The sequence below is a fragment of the Oncorhynchus masou genome, chromosome 23 (genome assembly GCF_036934945.1).
Source record: "Oncorhynchus masou masou isolate Uvic2021 chromosome 23, UVic_Omas_1.1, whole genome shotgun sequence".
NCBI classification, from domain to species: domain Eukaryota; kingdom Metazoa; phylum Chordata; class Actinopteri; order Salmoniformes; family Salmonidae; genus Oncorhynchus; species Oncorhynchus masou.
In genome coordinates this window covers 17,394,450-17,420,119 of record NC_088234.1, presented here as the reverse complement: position 1 = coordinate 17,420,119, position 25,670 = coordinate 17,394,450, and the positions used below count along the sequence as shown (strand labels likewise).

General features: G+C 42.3%; 1 protein-coding gene across 1 annotated transcript; it reads left to right on the top strand.

Moving 5' to 3' along the window:
- Positions 1-1,099: 1,099 nt before the first annotated feature.
- LOC135509927 (coagulation factor XIII A chain-like) lies at positions 1,100-25,588 on the top strand. The gene is made up of 15 exons (XM_064930748.1): positions 1,100-1,189; positions 6,778-6,965; positions 8,509-8,697; positions 9,768-10,016; positions 12,001-12,119; positions 12,422-12,529; positions 13,062-13,236; positions 13,708-13,846; positions 14,844-14,947; positions 15,078-15,166; positions 19,236-19,392; positions 20,350-20,625; positions 22,916-23,076; positions 24,051-24,187; positions 25,377-25,588. The coding sequence occupies exons 2-15, from the start codon at positions 6,809-6,811 to the stop codon at positions 25,516-25,518; spliced, it is 2,202 nt and encodes a 733-aa protein (XP_064786820.1). The 5' UTR covers positions 1,100-1,189; positions 6,778-6,808; the 3' UTR covers positions 25,519-25,588.
- Positions 25,589-25,670: the final 82 nt, after the last annotated feature.

Below are 25,670 nucleotides of genomic sequence, written 5' to 3'. Positions count from 1 at the left end.
TGAAAATCTGCACTTTAATGAAAGAAAACAACCTAACTAAGTGACCCAACGCCTGCAGCCCAGCGTTTTAGTGTGACTCTATTTCCTCAGTATCACTGTGTGTCACATTCTGACCTTAGTTATTTTGTTATGTCTTTGTTTTAATATGGTCAGGGCGTGAGTTGGGTGGGTTGACTATGTTCATTTTCTATGATTTGGGATTTCTGTGTTTGGCCTGGTATGGTTCTCAATTAGAGGCAGCTGTTTATCGTTGTCCCTGATTGAGAACCATACTTAGGTAGCCTGGTTTCACTTTTGAGTTGTAGGTGCTTATTACCTGTTTAGTGTTTTTGTCTTTCACATTACGGGACTGTTCGTTTGTTATTTATTGTTTTGTTCAGTGTTCTAGTACGTCATTAAAAGCTATGAACACGCTGTGCATTGGTCCTCTTTCTCCCAACGACGAACGTTACACTGTGACCCCCTAATGTTATAAAGTAGAATAATATAGATTATGTAGGTAATATAGAAGTAGGTAATGTAGATGTAGGTAATGTATATAATGTACAGTAGATAATGTAACTAATTGTGTATGCTGAGGCTACAGTGTAAACGTGTGTTTAGTTTACGTCATTCTATTTTATCTTTGACAGTCTCACAACAAAACATCAGGGTGACATTAACACTCTGATTATGAGTCAAGTTGGCTTGTCTCCAGTACTTGCCCATCTTTCACTGTCTGTCAAACAGAGATGACACATTCCACACCTTCATCCCAAGTTGGCTGAACCGCCTACCCAAAGAGCCCATTGCAACCTAAACTCCTTATACACACAGCCCATCCCACCACTAACACTGAGACTGTCTCTCTCACACACGCACACATGCGGGCACACACACACACACACACACACACACACACACACACACACACACACACACACACACACACACACACACACACACACACACACACACACACACACACACACACACACACACACACACACACACACACACACACACACACACACACACACACTATCTCTGCCATGGAGAGGGCCCTTCCCTCCCCTGTATATAAGTGGATGCAGAGGGTCCACATACAGAGAGCCAGTAGCAGATTTCTGTGTGAGAGAGACACACTCAGCCGACTGAGGAACTATTCTACCAGTCTACTGCCACCTTCCCCTCTTCAACTTCTACATAGGTGAGTTTAGTCTTCACTGGTCACTGTAAGACCTTTAATTCGGCCCGTGTTTCCATCTCTCGATTTTGTTACATACTACAGCACCTTAACATTTTTTCTAAACGCTAATAAAAGCCCATTTAAATGTGGGGACCTGGGGGCTTATGAAAGTCCTAAAAGGAATGTTCCAGTTCCAGCATGAGAACAGAGTGCTGGTTTGAATTGTTCTTTATTCCACATTGAGATCTGGTTCAGTTTATTCCACACTGTGATCTGGTTCAGTTTATTCCACACTATGATCTGGTTCAGTTAATTCCACACTGTGATCGGGTTCAGTTTATTCCACACTGTGATCTGGTTCAGTTTATTCCACACTGTGATCTGGTTCAGTTTATTCCACACTGTGATCTGGTTCAGTTAATTCCACACTGTGATCTGGTTCAGTTTATTCCACACTGAGATCTGGTTCAGTTAATTCCACACTGAGATCTGGTTCAGTTTATTCCACACTGTGATCTGGTTCAGTTTATTCCACACTGTGATCTGGTTCAGTTTATTCCACACTGAGATCTGGTTCAGTTAATTCCACACTGAGATCTGGTTCAGTTTATTCCACATTGAGATCTGGTTCAGTTAATTCCACACTGTGATCTGGTTCAGAATCAGGATTATTTGTTGCTTCTGCGTCTTTTTCTTTTCCTTTACTTTGGCATTTGGTTGTAAAATGCTGTTATACTATTAATGCAGGAGTCACGTTTGCACAAGTGTGTATATTTAATGCATGTACACACCACACTACATACAACTGTATGGGGACATTTTTGTAGTGCAAAGGCATGGCGCAAATTGGAAAAAATTATATAAAGCTGGTTATAATCTGACAGCATGACTACATTTGAAAAATGTCCTCAACAATGTGCTTCATAAAGAGAACTTGATGTATTGCTTAGTTTAAAAAAATGTTTTAATAATCAGCTCCTTATAACACACATTGTTGAAGAAAAGTTTCAAACTAAATCCCACTGTGAGATTATAATGAGGTTCACGGTATTTTTTTACATTTTGCACTATGAAAATGTAGCCCTATACAGTATATCTATGGTATAATCCATTGATTTATGGCTGAAAATAGTCATATCCTGCAGCATTTCCACAACAAATAGGCACAGTCCCAAAGAACATCTATAAAAACCTGTGGTGATGTTGTTTCTACAGAATGCACGTTTGTGTGCACTCTAAAAAACAAATGCTGGGTTTGTATGGTTGACACAAATGCTGTTCGGTTGACATAAACCCCAAACCTGTCTCCTGGACCAGCACAGCACACGCCCATGACATAACGACTCCATTCTCAAATAGGTGTTTGTGCCACAAAGCTGCATGACGTATGCTGTGCCATACTAACATTTTATGAAAACAACCTTGCATACTCGTTTCAATAAAACCCACCCCCCTCCTCCCAACCTATAATAAACAGGCTGTGAGAGTAAAGACCCCCAGGGGGGGATGGTTGGGTGAGGGGATCTTTATCTTAATGCTGCTTTATCAAATCAAATGTTATTTGTCTCATGCGCCGAATACAACCTTACAGTGAAATGCTTACTTACAAGCCCTAAACCAACCATGCAGTTTGAAGAAAAAATACCCCCCCCCCAAAAAAGAAATAAAAGTAACAAATAATTAAAGAGCAGCAGTAAAATAACAATAGCGAGGCTATATGAAAGGGGGTACAGAGTCAATGTGCGGGGGGGCACCAGTTAGTAGGTAATTGAGGTAATATGTACATGTAGGTAGAGTTATTAAAGTGACTGTGCACAGATAATAACAGAGAGTAGCAGCAGAGTAAAAGAGGTGGGGGCCAATACAAATAGTGTGGGTAGCCATTTGATTAGATGTTCAGGAGTCTTATGGCTTGGGGGTAGAAGCTGTTTAGAAGCCTCTTGGACCTAGACTTGGCGCTCCGGTACAGCTTGCCGTGTGGTAGCAGACAGAACAGTCTATGACTAGGGTGGCTGGAATCTTTGATCATTTTTAGGGTCTTCTTGAGACACTGCCTGGTATAGAGGTCCTGGATGGCAGGAAGCTTGGCCCCAGTGATGTACTGGGCCATACACACTACCCTCTATAATGTCTTGCAGTCAGAGGCCAAGCAGTTGCCATACCAGGTAGTGATGCTCTCGATGGTGCAGCTGTAGAACTTTTGATCTGAGGACCCATGACAAATCTTTTCATTCTCTTGATGGGGAATCGGTTTTGTCGTGCCCTCTTCACGACTGTCTTGGTGTGCTTGGACCATGTTAGTTTGTTGGTGATGTGGACACCAAGGAACTTGAAGCTCTCAACCTGCTCCAATACAGCCCCGTCGATGAGAATGGGGACGTGCTCGGTCATCCTTTTCCTGTCGTCCACAATCATCTCCTTATCTTGATATCGTTGAGGGAGAGGTTGTTGTCTTGGCACCACATGGCCAGATCTCTAACTTCCTCCCTAATAGGCTTTCTCGTTATTGTCGGTGATCAGGCCTACCATTGTTGTGTCATCGGCAAACTTAAGGATGGTGTTGGAGTCGTGCCTGGCTGTGTAGTCATGAGTGAACAGGGAGTACAAGAGGTCACTGAGCACGCACCCCTGTGGGGACCCCGTGTTGAGGATCAGCGTGGTGGATGTGTTGTCACCTATCCATACCACCTGGGGGCGGCTCGTCAGGAAGTCCAGCATCCAGTTGCAGAGTGAGGTGTTTAGTCCCAGGGTCCTCAGCTTAGTGATGAGCTTTGAGGGCACTATGGTGTTAAACGCTGAGCTGTAGTCAACGAATAGCATTCTCACATAGGTGTTCCTTTTGTCCAGGTGTGAAAGCACAGTGTGGAGTGCAATAGAGATTGCATCATCTGTGGATGATCGACTTACAGTATGTGTCTAGAGACTTAATTTACTTCCATGGTTTTGATGTTAGTCCCTATTAGATGGAAGCTTGTGGCTCAATGGAGTTTGAACTAATCCAACATTAGTAACTTTGCACCACTGCTTGTAGTTTATGATGGGGTCTAATAGCTTGTAGTTTATGATGGGGTCTAATAGCTTGTAGTTTATGATGGGGTCTAATAGCTTGTAGTTTATGATGGGGTCTAATAGCTTGTAGTTTATGATGGGGTCTAATAGCGTGTTGTTTTATGATGGGGTCTAATAGCTTGTAGTTTATGATGGGGTCGAATAGCTTGTAGTTTATGATGGGGTCTAATAGCTTGTAGTTTATGATGGGGTCTAATAGCTTGTAGTTTATGATGGGGTCTAATAGCGTGTTGTTTTATGATGGGGTCTAATAGCTTGTAGTTTATGATGGGGTCGAATAGCTTGTAGTTTATGATGGGGTCTAATAGCTTGTAGTTTATGATGGGGTCTAATAGCTTGTAGTTTATGATGGGGTCTAATAGCTTGTAGTTTATGATGGGGTCTAATAGCTTGTAGTTTATGATAGGGTCGAATAGCATGTAGTTTATGATGGGGTCTAATAGCTTGTAGTTTATGATGGAGTCGAATAGCTTGTAGTTTATGATGGGGTCTAATAGCTTGTAGTTTATGATGGGGTCTAATAGCTTGTAGTTCATGATGAGGTCTAATAGCTTGTAGTTTATGATGGGGTCTAATAGCTTATTGTTTTATGATGGGGTCTAATAGCTTGTAGTTTATGATGGGGTCTAATAGCTTGTAGTTTATGATGGGGTCTAATAGCTTGTAGTTTATGATGGGGTCTAATAGCTTGTAGTTTACGATGGGGTCTAATAGCTTGTAGTTTATGATGGGGTCTAATAGCTTGTAGTTTATGATGGGGTCTAATAGATTGTAGTTTATGATGGGGTCTAATAGCTTGTAGTTTATGATGGGGTCTAATAGCTTGTAGTTTATGATGGGGTCCAATAGCTTGTAGTTTATGATGGGGTCTAATAGCTTGTAGTTTATGATGGGGTCTAATAGCTTGTAGTTTATGATGGGGTCCAATAGCTTGTAGTTTATGATGGGGTCTAATAGCTTGTAGTTTATGATGGGGTCTAATAGCTTGTAGTTTATGATGGGGTCTAATAGCTTGTAGTTTATGATGGGGTCCAATAGCTTGTAGTTTATGATGGGGTCTAATAGCTTGTAGTTTATGATGGGGTCTAATAGCTTGTAGTTTAGGATGGGGTCTAATAGCTTATTGTTTTATGATGGGGTCTAATAGCTTGTAGTTTATGATGGGGTCTAATAGCTTGTAGTTTATGATGGGGTCCAATAGCTTGTAGTTTATGATGGGGTCTAATAGCTTGTAGTTTATGATGGGGTCTAATAGTTTGTAGTTTATGATGGGGTCTAATAGCTTGTAGTTTATGATGGGGTCGAATAGCTTGTAGTTTATGATGGGGTCTAATAGCTTGTAGTTTATGATGGGGTCTAATAGCTTGTAGTTTAGGATGGGGTCTAATAGCTTATTGTTTTATGATGGGGTCTAATAGCTTATTGTTTTATGACTGCTGGACCTGCGCTAAATGCAAAGCCCATTTCGTGAACTATCAGGTTTGGACTTGGATACAGAGTATATAGTTTGTTCATTTATATTATAACCGCCTACTTACTCTTATTACCTCCTACTTGTAAATCTGTTCCATAATATTACTTAAGTTTACCACAAATACTGGCATATTATTGGTGCATAGTCTTTTTCACTACATGTCCAAATGATCAAAATGACCCACCGCAAAGGGAATGTTTTGACTTTTTTAAAAAAATGAACCCAACATGTTGATTCTAAACAAAGAAATGTGATGACATCACTGTTGTCACCCCCAGCTGACACAAAATCAGGGATGATTCAAGTTTAGAATTCCTTCATGGTTAACAACCATTCTTTCGCTTTAATTTGTTCAGCTGAACTGCACAGTTTAACGGCACTCAGAATAACACAACGCCAAAACAAACAACACAAAAATACTGCACAGTTCAACGGCACTCAGAATAACACAACGCCAAAACAAACAACACAAAAATGTTTGACTTTGCCAACCGCTTTTTGGAATTGCACCCTCGTTTTATTTATACAGCACATAAATAAACAACAAGACAAAAACAAACACGGGCTCCTCTCAGTCAAACCACTAAGCATTTCATACCTAAGTTTGCTGATCTAGTCACTGATATGCAAATATTTTTTAAATATATATACACGTGGCTTGTGTTAAAGTTTATGTGTGTCTCGTCCAGCTCCGTACTCACGTTCACTACTGCTGCCATAACTCAATGTGAAACAGATGGTTGTCGGAACAGTTAATCCCTTAGCATCCACAGTACAACTGTCCTCTCAAAGGGTTAGCTGAATATGAATGGAGTTGTCAGTGATATGCTACCATCGATGGAATTCAGGACCGGTGTTCATTAAGCATCTCAGATTGCTGATCTGGGATCATATCCCCTCCTGCCCATTTAATATTATTCTTTATGAACTTCTGAACTGTTCTGCGGTGTATTATAACATTATCACTCTGTCTGTCTGTCTGCCTGCCTGTCTGCCTGTGTGTCTGCCCGTATGTCTGTCTGCCTGTCTACCTGTCTGTCTGTCCGTCCATCTGAATGTGTCCCAGGCCTGTGAGGTGACATTTCAGCGCTAGTACCATGTCTAACCCGGAGCCCGCAGCCCAGCCACCACCCCAGGTGTCCCACCGCGGCCGCAGTGTCGCCCCCATTGCCAGCTCCAATGCAGAGGGGGAGGAGGTGCCTGAGTTCGATTCCTTCGGCATAATTGGACCCCGAGGACCTCCTCCACTCAGGGGTGAGGAGGAGAATGAGCTTGTGTGTGTACGTGTGTGTGTGTGAGGAGGATAAAGAGGCCCTGTGTGTGTGCCCCCTCAGATGTGTGCGGTTTTAAAACAAATACTATAGCCACTTAGAAATTTTATGAAGTTTGCTTGAGCTAGCCCAGATAGGTTCCCAATCTCCTAACTAGCTACCAAGAAGACATTTCAGGCTATCAATCAAGTTAGAGTAGCTAGCTTGTTTAACTATGTTAGCTGGCATGCCTGCTGGCAAGGTTGGACTTTAGAAAAGCAATAAATAAATGTACTGAACAAGACTCACATTCCTTTCAATATTTCACCCAGATTTTAGCAGAGATGCAGAAAACCCTTTTATTTTTTATATATTATATATATATATATTTTAAAAGAACCAGCAGTAAGGAGGACACGTACAGCACAAGAGGTATGCATAGATATGCTGAAATATATACATATTATTTACTTAAAATTAAGCATAACGATTATTGCTCTAGATTACAGGAAAAAGCTGTTTCGGGTGTTTGAAAAATGCAAAATTCTCAAATTTATGGATGTGGGGGGGCATAGCCCAACATTCGGACCATTTCGAACAAAACTTCCCACTCTTAATGTGGGGTCTTAATTTGAGCAAATTTGCTACTGCAAAGAAAATAATCTGCAGCAACAGGAAATGTGAATTATGTGGATTATAAGTAATTGACATTTTGGAAATTACAAACTTTCAGAAGCCTTTTTAAATCTCAAATACACTTCAATCGATTACAGGCTTAACTGAATGACAACAAAGACGGAATAGTTTGGGGAATGGCCTCGTCTCACAGGAATGCTCCTTGGAGCCAGATAATGATGACAGGTTGCTAGTGAATCAACATGAACACTCCCATATAAATACCTGCTATGCTTATGAGGTAACATTATAAACGCTACCACATTTGACATTTCCCGCATTGCATCCTGCGTCTGTGTTTCAACTGTATCCCATATAGCCATAAATGTAGGGCCCAGAGTTTTCCATGACCACCTAACTTGACCAGGAAAAACTCAGGGCCCAAGTTATGATGACAAAGGTCAGTAATTCCAGTCTTCTTCAAGTCTCTCCTCTTTCCTTATACACTTATATATTCTCTCTCTCTCTCTCCTGCCCCCCCTCTCTCTCTCCCGCCCCCTCTATCTCTCCCTCCCGTGCCATCTCTCTCTCTCCCTCTCCCCATCTCTCTCTCCCCTGCCCCCCCCTCTCTCCCCCACTCTCCCACCCCCTCTCTCTCCCCATCCCCTCTCTCCCACCCCCTCTCTCTCTCCCGCTCTCTCTCTCCTCCACTCTCCCACCCCCCCTCTCTCTTTCTCTCTCACCCGCTCTCCCACTCCTCTCTCTCGCTCACCCGCTCTCCCGTCCCTCTCTCCCGCCCCCTCGCTCTCACTCCCGCCACCTCTCTCCCGCTCTCCTGCACCCTTTCTCTCTTTCTCTCGCCCATCTCTCTCTCTCTTTCCCATCTCACTCTCCCTCTCTCGCTCCCTCCCTCCCCTTCTCCCTCCCTCCAGAGTTCTTGGACATCTGGGACGTGAACATGCTGCGGAGGCCAGATGAGGTCAATACGCCACAGCACAGCACACACCTGTATGCCAGTGACCACCTCATCGTCCGTAGGGGCCAGGAGTTCCAGCTCAAGGTGACCTTTGACCGTCCTTACAAACCCTCCGATGATCAATTTGCTGTGGAGTTCGTCATTGGTGAGATAAATAAACCCCCACCTAAAAAGCTTCCCAGAATCAAAACCATCTCACTCTGTATGCATAGTTACTAGTTTAGAAGCGGTTCAAAAGTAATGTCATGAAATAAATATACACTGTTAAATAGCTCTCGTCCAGGGTTTACCGTAGCTCTAGTCCAGAGTGTTACCATAGCTCTCGTCCAGGGTTTACCGTAGCGCTCGTCCAGGGTTTATCGTAGCTCTAGTCCAGGGTGTTACCATAGCTCTCATCCAGGGTTTACCGTAGCTCTAGTCCAGGGTGTTACCATATCTCTAGTCCAGGGTGTTACCATGGCTCTAGTCCATGGTGTTACCATGTCTCTAGTACCACATCTCTAGTCCAGGGTGTTACCATAGCTTAATGCGAAGGCTCGGTGTAAGGTGAAGTTGCTGATCTGGGGTCAGTTTTGCATACTCCGCACTAATGGTTAAAGGTCCAAAGCAGCCATTTGTATCTCAATATCAAATCATTTCTGGGTAACAATGAAGTACCATACTATGATTGTTTTCAATTAAAATGGTAAAAAAAAATACAAAATAGCTTCTCAGCAAAGAGTAATTTCTCAAACAATAATTTTGCTAGAAGTATCTGGGAGTGGTCTGAGTGGGGAGGGGAAAACTGAAAATGAGCTTACATTTACATTTAAGTCATTTAGCAGACGCTCTTATCCAGAGCGACTTACAAATTGAGCTGTTATTAGTAGAGAGGTTTGGAACTCTCTTTCTTAGTGGTCTATTAACTCATTTACCACATGGTGATGCTGCCATGGAAAGCCAAAACCCCATCCCAGCAAAACAGGCAGAAATTAAAAACATTTTCAAACAGTTCTTACACTAAAAAGACATTATCATAATTTTCACAATTTCACAGTATTATTCCAACCTCATAGCATGGAAATATGTATAAAATGCAATAAAATATAGTTTTTGACTGCATTGGGCCTTTAAGGTTACAATTGGAGAAGGGGGAGCTGATCCTAGATGAAACTTCACCTCAGTGTTAGCAAGCTAGCAAGACATGTCATTCCTCTTGTTCCACCAATCCACCAGGGGGCAGTCCCCAGTTCAGTAAGGGCACCTACATCCCCGTGTCTGTGGCCAAGGACCGCCAGAGCCCGTGGGCTGGCCGGGTAGTGGACAGCACCGACAACGTAGTCACAGTGGGCATCACCCCCGCGCCAGACTGCATTGTGGGAAAGTGGCGCACGTACGTGGCGGTGGTGACGCCCTACGGAATCCGCAGGACCAGGAGGGACGAGAGTCGAGACCTCTACGTTCTCTTCAACGCCTGGGCAACAGGTCTGTGATCGACACTGACTGATGACAGCTATCCCACTAGTCTGGTCCCACATCAGTTGTTTGTGCTGACTGTTTAATTGATTGATTGATTGATTGATTGATTGATCAAGTTACCTCTATCTAGTTTAAAAACATACAGTTGAAGTCAGAAGTTTAAACTCAGTTTTTCACAATTCCTGACATTTAATCCAAGTAAAAATCCCCCGTTTTAGGTCAGTTAGGATCACCACTTTATTTTAAGAATGTGAAATGTCAGAATAATAATAGAGAGAATAATTTACGTCAGCTTTTATTTCTTTCATCACATTCCCAGTGGGTCAAAAGTTTACTTACAGTCAATTAATTAGGTAGCATTGCCGTTAAATGTTTAACTTGAGTTAAACGTTTCGGGTAGCCTTCCACAAGCTTCCCACAATAATTTCGGTGAATTTTGGCCCATTCCTCCAGACAGAGCTGATGTAACTGAGTGAGGTTTGTAGGCCTCCTTGCTCACACACGGTTTTTCAGTTCTGCCCACAAATTTTCTATAGGATTGAGGTCAGGGCTTTGTGATGGCCACTCCAATTCCTTGACTTTGTTGTCCTTAAGCCATTTTGCCACAATTTTGAAAGTATGCTTGGGGTGGCAGGTAGCCTAGTGGTTAGAGTGCTGGACTAGTGTTGAATCCCTGAGGTGAATCCCTGAGCTGACAAGGTAAAAATCTGTTGTTCTGCCTCTGAACAAGGCATTTAACCCACTGTTACTAGGCCATCATTGAAAATAAGAATTTATTATTTACTGACTTGCCTAGTTAAATAATGATAACATATGCTTGGGGTCATTGTCCATTTGGAAGACCCATTTGCGCCCAAGCTTAAACTTCCTGACTGATGTCTTGAGATGTTGTTCAATATATCCACATAATTTTCTTTCCTCATGACGCCATCTATTTTGTGAAGTGCACCCTCCTGCAGCAAAGCAACCCCACAACATGATGCTGCCACCCCCGTGCTTCGCGGTTGGGATGGTGTTCTTCGGCTTGCAAGCCTCCCCCTTTTTCCTCCAAACATAATGATGGTCATTATGGCCAAACGGTTCTATTTTTGTTTCATCAGACCAGAGGATATTTCTCCAAAAAGTATGATCTTTGTCTCCATGTGCAGTTGCAAACCGCAATCTGGCTTTTTGTATGGCAGTTTGGGAGCAGTGGCATCTTCCTTGCTGAGCGGCCTTTCAGGTTATGTTGATATAGGACTCGTTTTACTATGAATATAGATACTTTGTACCTGTTTCCTCCAGCATCTTCACATGGTCCTTTGCTGTTGTTCTGGGATTGATTTGCACTTTTCGCACCAGTCTACAATTTGTTTTCTCCAGGAGACAGAACGCGTCTCCTTCCTGAGTGGTATGATGGCTGCGTGGTCCCATGGTGTTTATACTTGCGTACTATTGTTTGTACAGATGAACGTGGTACCTTCAGGCACTTGGATATTGCTCCCAAGGATGAACCAGACTTGTGGAGGTCTACAATTTATTTTCTGAGGTCTTGGCTGATTTCTTTTGATTTCCCCATGATGTCCAGCAAAGACGCACTGAGTTTGAAGGTAGGCCTTGAAATACATCCAAAGGTACACCTCCAATTGACTCAAATGATGTCAATTAGCCTATCAGAAGCTTCTAAAGCTATGACAATTTTCTGGAATTTTGCCAGTTGTTTAAAGGCACAGTAAACTTAGTGTATGTGAAATTCTGACCCACTGGAATTGTGATACAGTGAATTATAAGTGAAATAATCTGTCTGTAAACAATTACTTGTGTCATGCACAAAGGAGATTTCCCAACTGACTTGCCAAAACTATAGTTTGTCAACAAGAAATGTGTGGAGTGTTTGAAAAACAAGTTTTAATGACTCCAACCTAAGTGTATGTAAACATCCGACTTCAACTGTACATTCTGAACATAGAATTTTGAATTCCATTCTAAAGTTCTGTTTTCCTTCCATCAGATGATTCTGTGTTCCTGGATGATGCCGATGAGAGGGAGGAGTGTGTTCTCAACGAAGTGGGGGTCATCTACCACGGGGCATATGACGACATGTCTGAGCGGCCCTGGAACTTTGGTCAGGTACACATCATTTTACATTGTTTGGACAATCATTTCAAAACACAATTTCATAGTGTATGTCTGTTAATAATAAAGCCCAAGAAGCCATGCTGTGTTGTGAATATAGTCACAGATAAATTGGGTTGGTTGGCCCGACGTGCAACAGAGAATTTCCACACATGTTCCACACAAGATGTTTTCCACGCATGTATTACTTTGAAGACAAAGACTGACCATAAAATTCTCAGATGCATATTTACAAGTTAATCCTCAATTTTAAACTTGCTTGTTGCAGTTTTAAACTTGCTTGTTGCTTGTTGCAGTTTGACTATGGGGTGCTGGATGCCTGTCTGTTCATCATGGATAAAGCTGCCATGCCCATCACCAACCGGGGCGACGCCATCAAAGTAGCCCGGAAGGCCTCCGCCATGGTGAGGGTTACGTGGTTACCACCAGTCAATACAATACAGAGAACCCATTCAGATAACATTCTTACAACCTTTTCACATAGTACAAGTAAAACTCAATGGAGAAATGAAAAGATTTGTATGGAAGACAGATTTGCACGGAAGACAGATTTGTACGGAAGACAGATTTGTACGGAAGAGAGATTTGTACGGAAGAGAGATTTGTATGGAAGACAGATTTGTACAGAACAGAGATTTTACGGAAGACAGATTTGAACAGAATAGAGATTTTACAGAAGACAGATTTGAACAGAAGAGAGATTTGTACGGAAGACAGATTTGTAAAGAAGAGAGATTTGTAAGGAAGACAGATTTGTACTTACAACTCAATGTAGGCATGTAAAAGGCTGCAGTTGCATCTAAAATGCCACTCTTAGAATATAGTGCACTACTTTTGACATGGCCCATAAGGCTCTGGTCAAACTAATGCATGATAAAGGGAATTGGGTGCCATTTCAGACTCAAACTACAGCATATTTACCTCTCTTTCTCCCAGCTGAACTCTCATGACGACGATGGGGTGCTGGTGGGGAACTGGAGCGGTGATTACACCTACGGAGTGGCACCCACCTCCTGGACAGGAAGCACTGAGATCCTCCTCAACTACTCCAGCAGCAAGACACCCGTCTGCTACGCCCAGTGCTGGGTCTATGCTGCCGTCTTCAACACCTGTGAGACTCGCAACACTACCGTTCATCCATTAGTACAGTGTTTTCCAAGACATTCATATTAAGGTATCCTGGTCCTGGGGACCCAAAAGGGTGCACATTTTTGTTTTTGCAAGTAGCACTAATACACCTGATTCTAATCAAGGGCTTGATGATGAGATGATTAGTGGAATCAGCTGTTTTAGTACTCGATCAAAAACTAAAATGTCCACCGCTTTGGGTCCCCAGGACCAGGATTTGGAGACATTGCCTTAGTATGTATGGCTATACCACCCATTATTAGAGAATGAAGAGTGTTAGAATAGGGTTGGGGTTCAGTAGTAGTCTACGGTTTGGAGTGACAAGTTGCTGCTGTTTAGTTTATTGTAACATACATCATTTAAATAACTTATTCCCCTCTTTGATGTGTAGAATTACTTATATTTCTGTTCTATTTGCTGATGAAATCATTTTCCTTCCCTTCCCACTCTCCAGTCCTGCGCTGTCTGGGCATCCCCGCCAGGGTTGTCACCAACTTCTTCTCTGCCCACGACAACGACGGCAACCTGAAGACTGATGTTATCCTGGATGAGAATGGCAGAATTGACAAGCACCGCACCAAGGACTCCATCTGGTAGAACTGATTCAGAGTGACAGACGACAATCGAAATCATTTGACAATCAGTGTTATTGAATGTAACATCATATTCTGTGTAACAATTGATAGTTTGGAAAATAATCTTGATTTTTAATGCTGGTAACCCATTGTATAAAAGCAATAATACACTTGAGGCCATGTGTTATGACATTTTATCATGGCTGTGGTGGTCTAGCTGCTGCTTTTGCAACAGCTAATGGGGATCCCAATACAATAACATAGCCTCGTGGCTATGACCACATCACAGTCATGATAAAATGTCATAACACACCGCCTCATGTATTATTGCTTAATTATGTAGTTCATTAACACGTTTCTGCGCTGAACTAGCTTGAATATTTGCTTAATGAACACTACAACTCCCTTCAGCCAGCATCCCACGTAGTTCAACTTTTTTTGTGAACTATTGTAAATGGAAGAAAGTAACCCTCCCAAAAAACAACATTTTGGTGAATCGCTCAACACTACTTCATTTGGTAGAACTGATTCAATGACAGACAATGCTTGAAATCACCTTCTGATTTGAATTGACCATTTAAAAACACAATTAATCCACAAGACTACATACACTGCATTTAGAGTACATACACTGCATTTAAAGACTACATACGCTGTGTTTAAAGAGTACATACACTGCATTTAAAGACTACATACACTACGTTTAAAGAGTACATACACTGCATTTAAAGACTACATACACTGCATTTAGAGTACATGCACTGCATTTAAAGACTACATACACTACGTTTAAAGAGTACATACACTGCATTTAAAGACTACATACAATACGTTTAAAGAGTACATACACTGCATTTAAAGACTAAATACACTGCATTTAAAGAGTACATACACTGCATTTAGAGTACATACACTGCATTTAAAGGGTACATACACTGCATTTAAAGGCTACATACACTGCATTTACAATCATTGGATGTTACAGTGAAATGATGGGATGGTTATGTTGCCATAGGAACTACCATTGCTGGAACGAGTGCTACATGAGCAGGCCAGACCTTCCTCAAGGGTTTGGGGGCTGGCAGGCTGTGGATGCTACACCCCAGGAGACCAGCGATGGTGAGATGCGCACACACACATGCACGTGTACACTTTTACTGATCTTGCTGACCATGTTTAAGAGGTAGTAACTATGTTATACTGTACTAATACGTATTTGTAATAAAATACCTAATGTGTCTTTCCATAGGGATGTACAGGTGTGGTCCTGCATCTGTCCAGGCCATCAAACACGGACAGATCTGTTTCCCATTCGACGCACCATTCCTGTTTGCTGAGGTAAAGACTACAACGACGAGCCACCCTAGTGGAGCAGGGCACTAACTGCACAGGACAGTATACAAAATGTTACAACCCTTACTGGCCACTTACCAAGAAAGCTAATTTAAAGTTTGAATTAGTGAACTGTTAGTCTAACAGTGAATATACAGTAACTATACATATTTGGGGGGTTATTACTATGGTAATATATATGGTTATATATATACAGTGGGGCAAAAAAGTATTTAGTTAGCCACCAATTGTGCAAGTTCTCCCACTTAAAAAGATGAGAGAGGCCTGTAATTGTCATCATAGGTACACTTCAACTATGACAGACAAAATGAGAAAAAAAATCCAGAAAATCACATAGTAGGATTTTTAATGAATTTATTTGCAAATTATGGTGGAAAATAAGTATTTGGTCACCTACAAACAAGCAAGATTTCTGGCTCTCACAGACCTGTAACTTCTTCTTTAAGAGGCTCCTCTGTCTTCCACTCGTTACCTGTATTAATGGCACCTGTTTGAACTTGTTATCAGTATAAAAGACACCTGTCCACCTCAAACAGTCACACTCCAAACTCCACTATGGCCAAGACCAAAGAGCTGTCAAAGGACACCATAAACAAAATTGTAGACCTGCACCAGGCTGGGAAGACTGAATCTGCAATAGGTAAGCAGCTTGGTTTGAAGATCTCAACTGTGGGAGCAATTATTAGGAAATGTAAGACATACAAGACCACTGATAATCTCCCTCGATCTGGGGCTCCACGCAAGATCTCACCCCGTGGGGACAAAATTATCACAAGAACGGTGAGCAAAAATCCCAGAACCACACGGGGGGACCTAGTGAATGACCTGCAGAGAGCTAGGACCAAAGTAACAAAGCCTACCATCAGTAACACACTACGCCGCCAGGGACTCAAATCCTGCACTGCCAGACGTGTCCCCCTGCTTAAGCCAGTACATGTCCAGGCCCGAAGTTTGCTAGAGAGCATTTGGATGATCCAGAAGAAGACTGGGAGAATGTCATATGGTCAGATGAAACCAAAATAGACCTTTTTTGGTAAAAACTCAACTCGTCGTGTTTGGAGGACAAAGAACACCATATCTACTGTGAAGCATGGGGGTGGAAACATCATGCTTTGGGGCTGTTTTTCTGCAAAGGGACCAGGACGACTGATCCGTGTAAAGGAAAGAATGAATGGGGCCATGTATCGTGAGATTTTGAGTGAAAGCCTGCTTCCATCAGCAAGGGCATTGAAGATTAAATGTGGCTGGGTCTTTCAGCATGACAATGATCCCAAACACACCGCCTGGGCAACGAAGGAGTGGTTTCGTAAGAAGCATTTCACGGTCCTGGAGTGGCCTAGCCAGTCTCCAGATCTCAACCCCATAGAAAATCTTTTGGATGGAGTTGAAAGTCCGTGTTGCCCAGCAACAGCCCCAAAACATCACTGCTCTAGAGGAGATCTGCATGGAGGAATTGGCCAAAATACCAGCAACAGTGTGTGAAAACCTTGTGAAGACTTACAGAAAACTTTTGACCTCTGTCATTGCCAACAAAGGGTATATAACAAAGTATTGAGATAAACCTTTGTTATTGACCAAATACTTATTTTCCACCATAATTGGCAAATAAATTCATAAAAAATCCTACAATGTGATTTTCTGGATTCTTTTTCCTCATTTTGTCTGTCATAGTTGAAGTGAACCTATGATGAAAATTACAGGCTTCTCTCATATTTTTAAGTGGGAGAATTTGCACAATTGGTGGCTGACTAAATACTTTTTTGCCCCACTGTATATATATGGTAATACATATGGTTATGTACATGGTAATCAATCAATCAAATGTATTTATAAAGGCCTTCTTACATCAGCTGATATCTCAAAGTGTTGTACAGAAACCCAGCCTAAAACCCAAACCAGCAAGCAATGCAGGTGTAGAAGCATGGTGGCTAGGAAAAACTCCCTAGAAAGGCCAGAACCTAGGAAGAAACCTAGAGGGGAACCAGGCTATGAGGGGTGGCCAGTCCTCTTCTGGCTGTGCCGGGTGGAGATTATAACAGAACATGGCCAAGATGTTCAAATGTTCATTGATGACCTGCAGGGTCAAATAATAATAATCACAGTGCTTGTCGAAGGTGCAACATATATAGATATATATGGTTATATATATATGGTAATACATATGGTTATATATATGGAAATACATATGGTTATATATATGGTAATACATATGGTTATATATATGGTAATACATATGTTTTTATATATATATGGTAATACATATGGTTTTATATATATATGGTAATACATATGGTTATATATATGGTAATACATATGGTTATATATATGGAAATGCATATGGTAATATTCAGTGCATTCAAAAAGTATTCAGACCCCTTGTCATTTTCCACATTTTGTGATGTTACAGCTGTATTCTACACTGGATTAAATCTGGGGGGGTTTCTCATCAATCTACACACACTACCGCATAATGGGCAAATGTATAAAAACGCAACAACTGAAATATCACATTTACATAAGTATCCAGACCCTTTACTCAGTACTTTGTTTAAGCACCTTTGGCAGAGATTACAGCCTTGAGTCTTCTTGGGTATGACACTACAAGCTTGGCATGCCTGTATTTGGGGAGTTTCTCACATTCTTCTCTGCAGATCCTCTCAAGCTCTGTCAGGTTGGATGGTGAGGCCTCTGGCTGGGCCACTCAAGGACATTCAGATACTTCTCCCGAAGCCACTCCTGCATTGTCTTGGCTGTGTGCTTAGGGTCGTTGTCCTGTTGGAAGGTGAACCTTTGCCCCGGTCTGAGGTCCTGAGCAAGTTTTCATCAAGGATCTCTCTGTACTTTGCTCCGTTCATCTTTCCCTCGATCCTGTCTCCCAGTCCCTGCCGTTTGAATTTAGATTTTTTTTAAATTGAATTTATATTTAACTAGGCAAGTCAGTTAAGAACAAAGTCTTATTTTACAATAATGGCCTACCCCGGGCCAAACCTACCCCTAACCTGGACAACGCTGGGCCAATTGTGCACCACCCCACAGCATGATGCTGCCACAACCATGCTTCACCGTAGGGATGGTGTCATGTTTCCTCCAGAAGTGACGCTTGGCATTCAGGCCAAATAGTTCAATCTTGGTTTCATCAGACCAGAGAATCTTGTTTCTCATGGTCTGAGAAGTCATTTAGGTGCCTTTTGGCAAACTCCAAACATACTGTCATGTTCCTTTTACTGAGGAGTGGCTTTCGTCTGGCCATTCTACCATAAGGCCTGATTGATGGAGTGTTGCAGAGATGGTTGTCCTTCTGGAAGGTTCTCCCATCTCCACAGAGGAACTCTGGAGCTTTGTCAAAGTGACCATCGGGTTCTTGGTCACCTCCCTGACCAATGCCCTTCTTCCCCGATTGCTGAGTTTGGCCGGGCGGTCAGCTCTAGGAGGCATGGTGGTTCCAAACTTCTTCCATTTAAGAATGATGGAGGCCACTGTGTTCTTGGAGACCTTCAATGCTGCAGAAACATTTGGTAACCTTCCCCAGATCAGTGCCTCGACACAATCCTGTCTCAGAGCTCTAAGGACAATTCCTTTTACCTCATGGCTTGGTTTTTGCTCTGACATGAACTGTCAAATGTGGGACCTTATATAAACAGGTGTGTGCCTTTCCAAATCATGTCCAATCAATTGAATTTACCACAGGTGAACTCTATCAAAAGTTGTAGAAACATCTCAAGGATAATCGATGGAAACAGGATGCACCTGAGCATGTACATGTGATATTTCAGGTTTTGCTATTTTTGCAAAAAAATCTAAAACCTGTTTTTGCTTTGTCGTTATGGGGTATTCTGTGTAGATTGATGAGGGGAAAAAATATTTAATAGATTTTAGAATAAGGCTGTAACATAACAAAATGTGGAAAAGGGGGTCTGAATATTTTCCGAATGCACTGTATATTACCATATATTACGTTATTACAATAATGACTAAATATATGACCAAATATATGACAAATTGACTAATGACTGGTTTTACATGATGAACGTGTTCCATTCTTCCTGTTCTGTAGGTGAACAGTGATGTGGTGTTCTACTCACGGAACCCCAGAGACGGAACTCTGGAGCCGGTCAAGGTCAACAGCAGCCATGTTGGCCGGATGGTGGTGACCAAAGTGCCCGGCCAGGATGCTCGCCGTGACATCACTGATCAGTACAAGTTCCCTGAGGGTAGGAGAGGAGGAGTGGAGGGATGGAGGGAGAGTCACAGGGCAAACATTTAAAAGGATGATTTCCCAGACACAGATTAAGCCTATAATCCTGGACCAAAAGGCATGTTCGATCAGAACTAGGCTTTGTCTAGGTCCGGGATACCTGTGCAAAAAAGTGTCAGTCTTTGTCAGTTCCTCCTTACTCCCGTGTCATAAACAGTTTTAACACCCTGCCATATCTGACTTTCCATCACGGGAATCTTACCCCCTGGTGGTTAATTTCTTTACTATCAAATGAGGAGAGACAAACATCACACAAGTCAGAGTTATCTGAGAGTTAACTAAATCTTTATTTACTTATTAATAAGGGAACAAGTCAATACAACGCACACATATAAAGTTAATCGATTGAGTGCTATACGTTACCGACGGCTGGTCGATGAATCATTTGTTGAGAGCCCCGAGACAAATGTACAAAGGTCTTTTATAGCCAAGATACACGCTCTTCAGGCTACATGGCGAACAACAGATGTATGGAATGGGTCACAAGGTTAAAATTTGTATGAAAGATACTTATAATTCACAGCTTCCCAGCTGCTGCAAAACCAGTTCTCATTGTGTAGAGAGCAAGGTCTGGCCCTGGAGTCATCTCTCCCTGTTACCTTATAGAACAGAAACATTAACTCATGCTCTGGAATGCGGTATCACCCAAAGACATCGTAAATCTTCCAGACTCCCCTCCTCAGTAGAACACACACAGATCAGTGTTCTAACAACCCCTATTCTGCTGCATAAAACAACCATTTGATGCAATAACAGCATTATAACATAATCTTGTAATTTCTGTTCTGACACCCACTAAAGAAGGTAACAAAATGGAAAAACAAGGGGTTTTGTCTCTTTGCAAATGGGGTACCACCACTCTAGAAACTTCTGTGAGAGGCCTTATACTCTCTCCCTCTCGTCACATCAACAGGCAGTCCCGAGGAGCGCACGGTGCTGGAGAAGGCAGAGGAGTACGGCTGTCATCGTGAGAAGGCCACCCCTCCGGAGGCTGACGTGGAGCTGGACATGCCCCTGATGGAGGTGAGGGTGGGGGATGACTTTGAGCTGAAGCTGGAGTTCAACAACACGAGTGACCAGGCGCGTACCGTGGACGTGTACGTCAGTGGCAATGTGGTGTATTACACTGGAGTCACCAGCTCTGAGTTCCTCTTCAAAACACCTAGAGTGATTCTGGATCCCAAGAAAGGTAGGCGGGTTGAGGGAGGAGGAGGGGCTGAGGAGGGTGTGTGTATGTCCATATGTGTTAACCGCTCTAGGGGGTGTGGGACGCTACCATTCCACCTGGCCAACATCCAGTGAAATTGCAGAGCTCCAAATTCAAAAACAGAAATACTCAGTATAAAAATTCATAAAACATATAAGTGTTATACATCGGTTTAAAGATGAACTTCTTGTTAATCCAAACACGGTGTCAGATTTCAAAAAGGCTTTACGGTGAAAGCATACCATGTGATTATCTGAGAACAGCGCCCAGCAGACAAATCATTACAAACAGTTACCAGCCAAGTAGAGGAGTTACACAAGTCAGAAATAGTGATAAAATGAATCACTTACCTTTGATGATCTTCATATGTTTGCACTCACATGACTCCCATTTACTCAATAAATGTTAATTTTGTACGATAAAGTCCCTCTTTATATCCAAAAACCTCAGTTTTGTTCACGCATTTTGTTCAGTAATCCACAGGCTCAAAGGCAGTCACAACAGACAGATGAAAAATCTGAAAAGTATCAGTAAAGTTCATAGAAACATGTCAAATGATATTTATAATTAATCCTCAGGTTGTTTTTAGTCATAATAGTCAATAACATTTCAACCGGACAATAGCTTCATCAATATTAAAGGAAAACAAGAAAAAAACAAGAAAGGCGGGACACTGCAGTGTCCACCCATTCAAAGTGGTTTTACACCCTAATTTTTCAGAATACAAGCCTGAAACAATTTCTAAAGACTGTTGACATCTAGTGGAAGCCATAGGAAGTGCAATTTGAGTCCTAAGTCGATGGATACTGTAATGGCATTCAATAGAAAACTACAAACATAAAAAAAATCCCACCCCCTGGATGGATTTTTCTCAGGTTTTCGACCTGCCATATCAGTTCTGTTATACTCGCAGACATTATTTAACATTTTGTGACTAGGGGGCAGTATTTTCATTTTTAGAAAAATAACGTTCCCGTAGTAAACGGGATATTTTGTCAGGACAAGATGCTAGAATATGCATATACAGTAATTGACAGCTTAGGATAGAAAACAATCTAAAGTTTCCAAAACTGTAAAAATATTGTCTGTGAGTACAACAGAACTGATATTGCAGGCGAAAGCCTGAGAAAAATCCAATCCGGAAGTGACTCATGTTTTGAAAGCTCTGCGTTCCCATGCGTCCCTGTTGAGCAGTGAATGGGCTATCAACCAGATTACTTTTTCTCCGTATTCCCCAAGGTGTCTACAGCATTGTGACGTAGTTTTATGCATTTATGTTGAAGAATACCCATAAGCGGCTACATTGCGCAAGTGGTCACCTGATGGCTCTCAGAGTGATTCTCGCGTAAAATACAGAGGTAGCCATTATTCCAATCAGTCCTACTGAAAAACCAATTGTCCCGGTGGATATATTATTGAATAGATATTTGAAAAACACCTTGAGGATTGATTATAAACAACGTTTGCCATGTTTCTGTCAATATTATGGAGCTAATTTGGAATATTTTTTGGCGTTTTCGTGACTGCAATTTCCAGTCGATTTCTCAGCCAAACGTGAACAACAAACGGAGCTATTTCACCTACAAAAATAATATTTTTGGAAAAAAGGAACATTGGCTGGGAGTCTAACATCTAACTGGGAGTCTCGTGAGTGAAAACATCCGAAGCTCATCAAAGGTAAACAATTTAATTTTATTGCTTTTCTGATTTCCGTGACCAAGTTACCTGCTGCTATCTGGACAAAATGCTATGCAAGGCTATCGATAAACTTACACAAATGCTTGTCTAGCTTTGGCTGTAAAGCATATTTGGAAAAACTGAGATGACTGGGTGATTAACAAAAGGCTAAGCTGTGTCTCAATATATTTCACTTGTGATTTTCATGAATATGAATATTTTCTAGGAATATTTATGTCCGCGTTATGCTAATTAGTGTCAGTCGATGATTATGCTCCCGGACCCGGGATGGGGAGTCATTAGAGGTTAAATGTTTTCTATCCAAATCTACAACTATATCTAATTATATGCATATCCTAACTTCTGGGCCTGAGTAGCAGGCAGTTTACTTTGGGCACGCTTTACATCCGGAGGTGAAAATAGTGGCCCCTACCCTAGTGAGGTTAAGGGGTGCATGTAAGATCAACATTCTCTACTAGCAGCATGCTAGTTGCTCTACAATATTTCTTAAGCAGGTGCCCCAGAAAATACATGAACATGAAAATAAAACTCATGGAGACAAAGCATATCCTAAGTCAGCTCTGTGTTTTTCCAGCTGAAAATCAGGTGATGGAGGTGCGTTCCCAGGACTACATGAGAAAGCTGGTGGAGCAGGCCAACCTCCACTTCATCGCCACCGGGAAGGTCAAGGAGACCGGCCAGATCATCACCAGCATGAGGGTCGTCACCCTACACACCCCCAAACTCTCTGTAGAGGTAGATCATATCATGCTACATACCCCAAACTCTCTGTAGAGGTAGATCATATAATGCTACATACCCCAAACTCTCTGTAGAGGTAGATCATATCATGCTACATACCCCAAACTCTCTAGAGGTAGGTAATTTAATGCTACATGGAGCAGGCCAACCTCCACTTCATCGCCACCGGGAAGGTCAAGGAGACCGGCCAGATCATCACCAGCATGAGGGTCGTCACCCTACACACCCCCAAACTCTCTGTAGAGGTAGGTCATATAATGCTACATACCCCAAACTCTGTAGAGGTAGGTAATTTAATGCTACATACCCCAAACTCTCTGTAGAGGTAGGTCATATAATGCTACATACCCCAAACTCTCTGTAGAGGTAGGTAATTTAATGCTACATACCCCAAACTCTCTGTAGAGGTAGGTCATATAATGCTACATACCCCAAACACACTGTAGAGGTAGGTCATTCAATGCTACATACCCCAAACGCTCTATAGAGGTAGGTCATTTAATGCTACATACCCCAAACACACTGTAGAGGTAGGTCATTTAATGCTACATACCCCAAACGCTCTATAGAGGTAGGTCATTTAATGCTACATACCCCAAACTCTCTGTAGAGGTAGGTAATATAATGTTACATACGTCAAACTCTCCATCCAACCAATGTTCAACAATTAATTTATATTGGATTAAATTACATTCAATAAAGAAAACATATTAATCCACATAGGGGACATTTTTGCTGACAGTCATCTGAGGCTGAGAATTTTTTGTTGTGACCTGACCTGGTTTGATGGACTTTTTCCTGGTCTGGTCACCTGGTGGTAACTTTGTGAACATCGTGGAAAGCACAAAATGAATCAATTTGTACTGCATATGTACTGGATTTGACAAATATGCTGCATTTCTCGATCTTAGCTGGGTCTTCACGGCTTGGGTCAGGACCGTTTTAAACTGTCATCCGCCTCCCTGTAGGTGTCTGGTCTGGCCAAGGTGAGTGAGGAGATGATGGTGACCGTGGAGTTCACAAACCCATTCAAGTTTAATCTGGAGGATGTGTATGTTCGTGTGGAGGGGCCAGGAGTCATGCCACCCAAGTATAAACATTACAGGTGAGCAGTGTATGTGTGTGTGTGGGTATCTGTGTGTGTGTGTGTTGTGTGTATATCAAATCAAACTTTATTTGTCACATGCGCTGAATACAACAAGTGTAGACCTCACCGTGAAATGCTTAGGTGGTGAACAGAGGCCCATTATCCGCAACCATCAGTCCTGTGTTCCAATGGCACATTGTGTTGGCTAATCCAAGTTTATCATTTTACAAGGTTAATTGATCATTAGAAAAACCTTTTGCAATTATGTTAGCACAACTGAAAACTGTTGTCCTGATTAAAGAAACAATAACATTTACCTTCTTTAGACTAGTTGAGTATCTGGAGCATCAGCGTTTGTTTGTTCGATTACAGGCTCAAAATGGCCCGAAACAGAGACCTTTTGTCTGAAACTCGTCAGTCTATTCTTGTTCTGAGAATTGAAGGCTATTCCATGCGAAGAATTGCCAAGAAACTGAAGATCTCGTACAACGCTGTGTACTACTCCCTTCACAGAACAGCACAAACTGGCTCTAACCAGAATAGAAAGAGGAGTGGGAGGCCCTGGTGCACAGCTGAGCAAGAGGACAAGTACATTAGAGTGTCTAGTTTGAGAAACAGATGCCTCACAAGTCCTCAACTGGCAGCTTCATTACATAGTACCCGCAAAACACCAGTCTCAACGTCAACAGTGAAGAGGTGACATCGGGATGCTGGCCTTCTAGGCAGAGTTGCATAGAAAAAGCCATATCTCAGACTGGCCAATAAAAAGAAAAGATTAAGATGGGCAAAATAACACAGACACTGGACAGAGGACCTCTGCCTAGAAGGCCAGTATCCCGGAGTCGCCTCTTCACTGTTGACGTTGAGGCTTGGCCCCAGTGGGGGCCGCACGCACTACCCTCTGTAGCATTTTACGGTCAGATGCTGAGCAGTTGCCATACCAGGCAGTAATGCATGGATCTGAGGACCCATGCCAAATCGTTTCAGTCCCGTGAGAAGAAAAAGGTTTTGTGCCCTCTTCACGAGGATCAATGTGGCAGATGTGTTGTTGCCTACCCTTACCACCTGGAGGCGGCCGATCAGGAAGTCAAGGATCCAGTTGCAGAGGGAGGTGTTTAGTCCCACGGTCCTTAGCTTACGTGGGTGTGTGTATGTGTGCGCTTGTGTGGGATTGCACTCATGTACTGTATGTATGTTTCTATTCCAGTCTGATCACGGCAGGCTCGTCCCTGACGTGGACGGAGGGTTTCACCCCCCGTAGGGCGGGGCCATCTAAGCTGATGGCCAGTCTGGACTGTGCTGCCCTCAGACAGGTGTATGGACAGGCCCAGCTTACCGTCAAGCCCTGAGCAACACAGGAGACAACACATCTACAGCCCTGTTACAGCTTTGTTACAGCCTAACTAGCAACAGTTTAGAGATTAGGGGCTCTATTCAATCCGCATCGCGGAAATTCAGCTTTACTGCGTAAAATTTAAAGTCAATGTTACCCTTTTAGTGG

What these genes read in the sequence shown, in the direction of transcription:
- LOC135509927 (XM_064930748.1), top strand. Translation starts at nt 6,809, where the DNA reads ATGTCTAACCCGGAGCCCGCAGCCCAGCCACCACCCCAGGTGTCCCAC. An exon ending in TGCTGTGGAGTTCGTCATTG is followed by an intron (nt 8,698 to 9,767) that starts GTGAGATAAATA and finishes CCAATCCACCAG; the next exon opens with GGGGCAGTCCCCAGTTCAGT. An exon ending in GGCCCTGGAACTTTGGTCAG is followed by an intron (nt 12,120 to 12,421) that starts GTACACATCATT and finishes TGCTTGTTGCAG; the next exon opens with TTTGACTATGGGGTGCTGGA.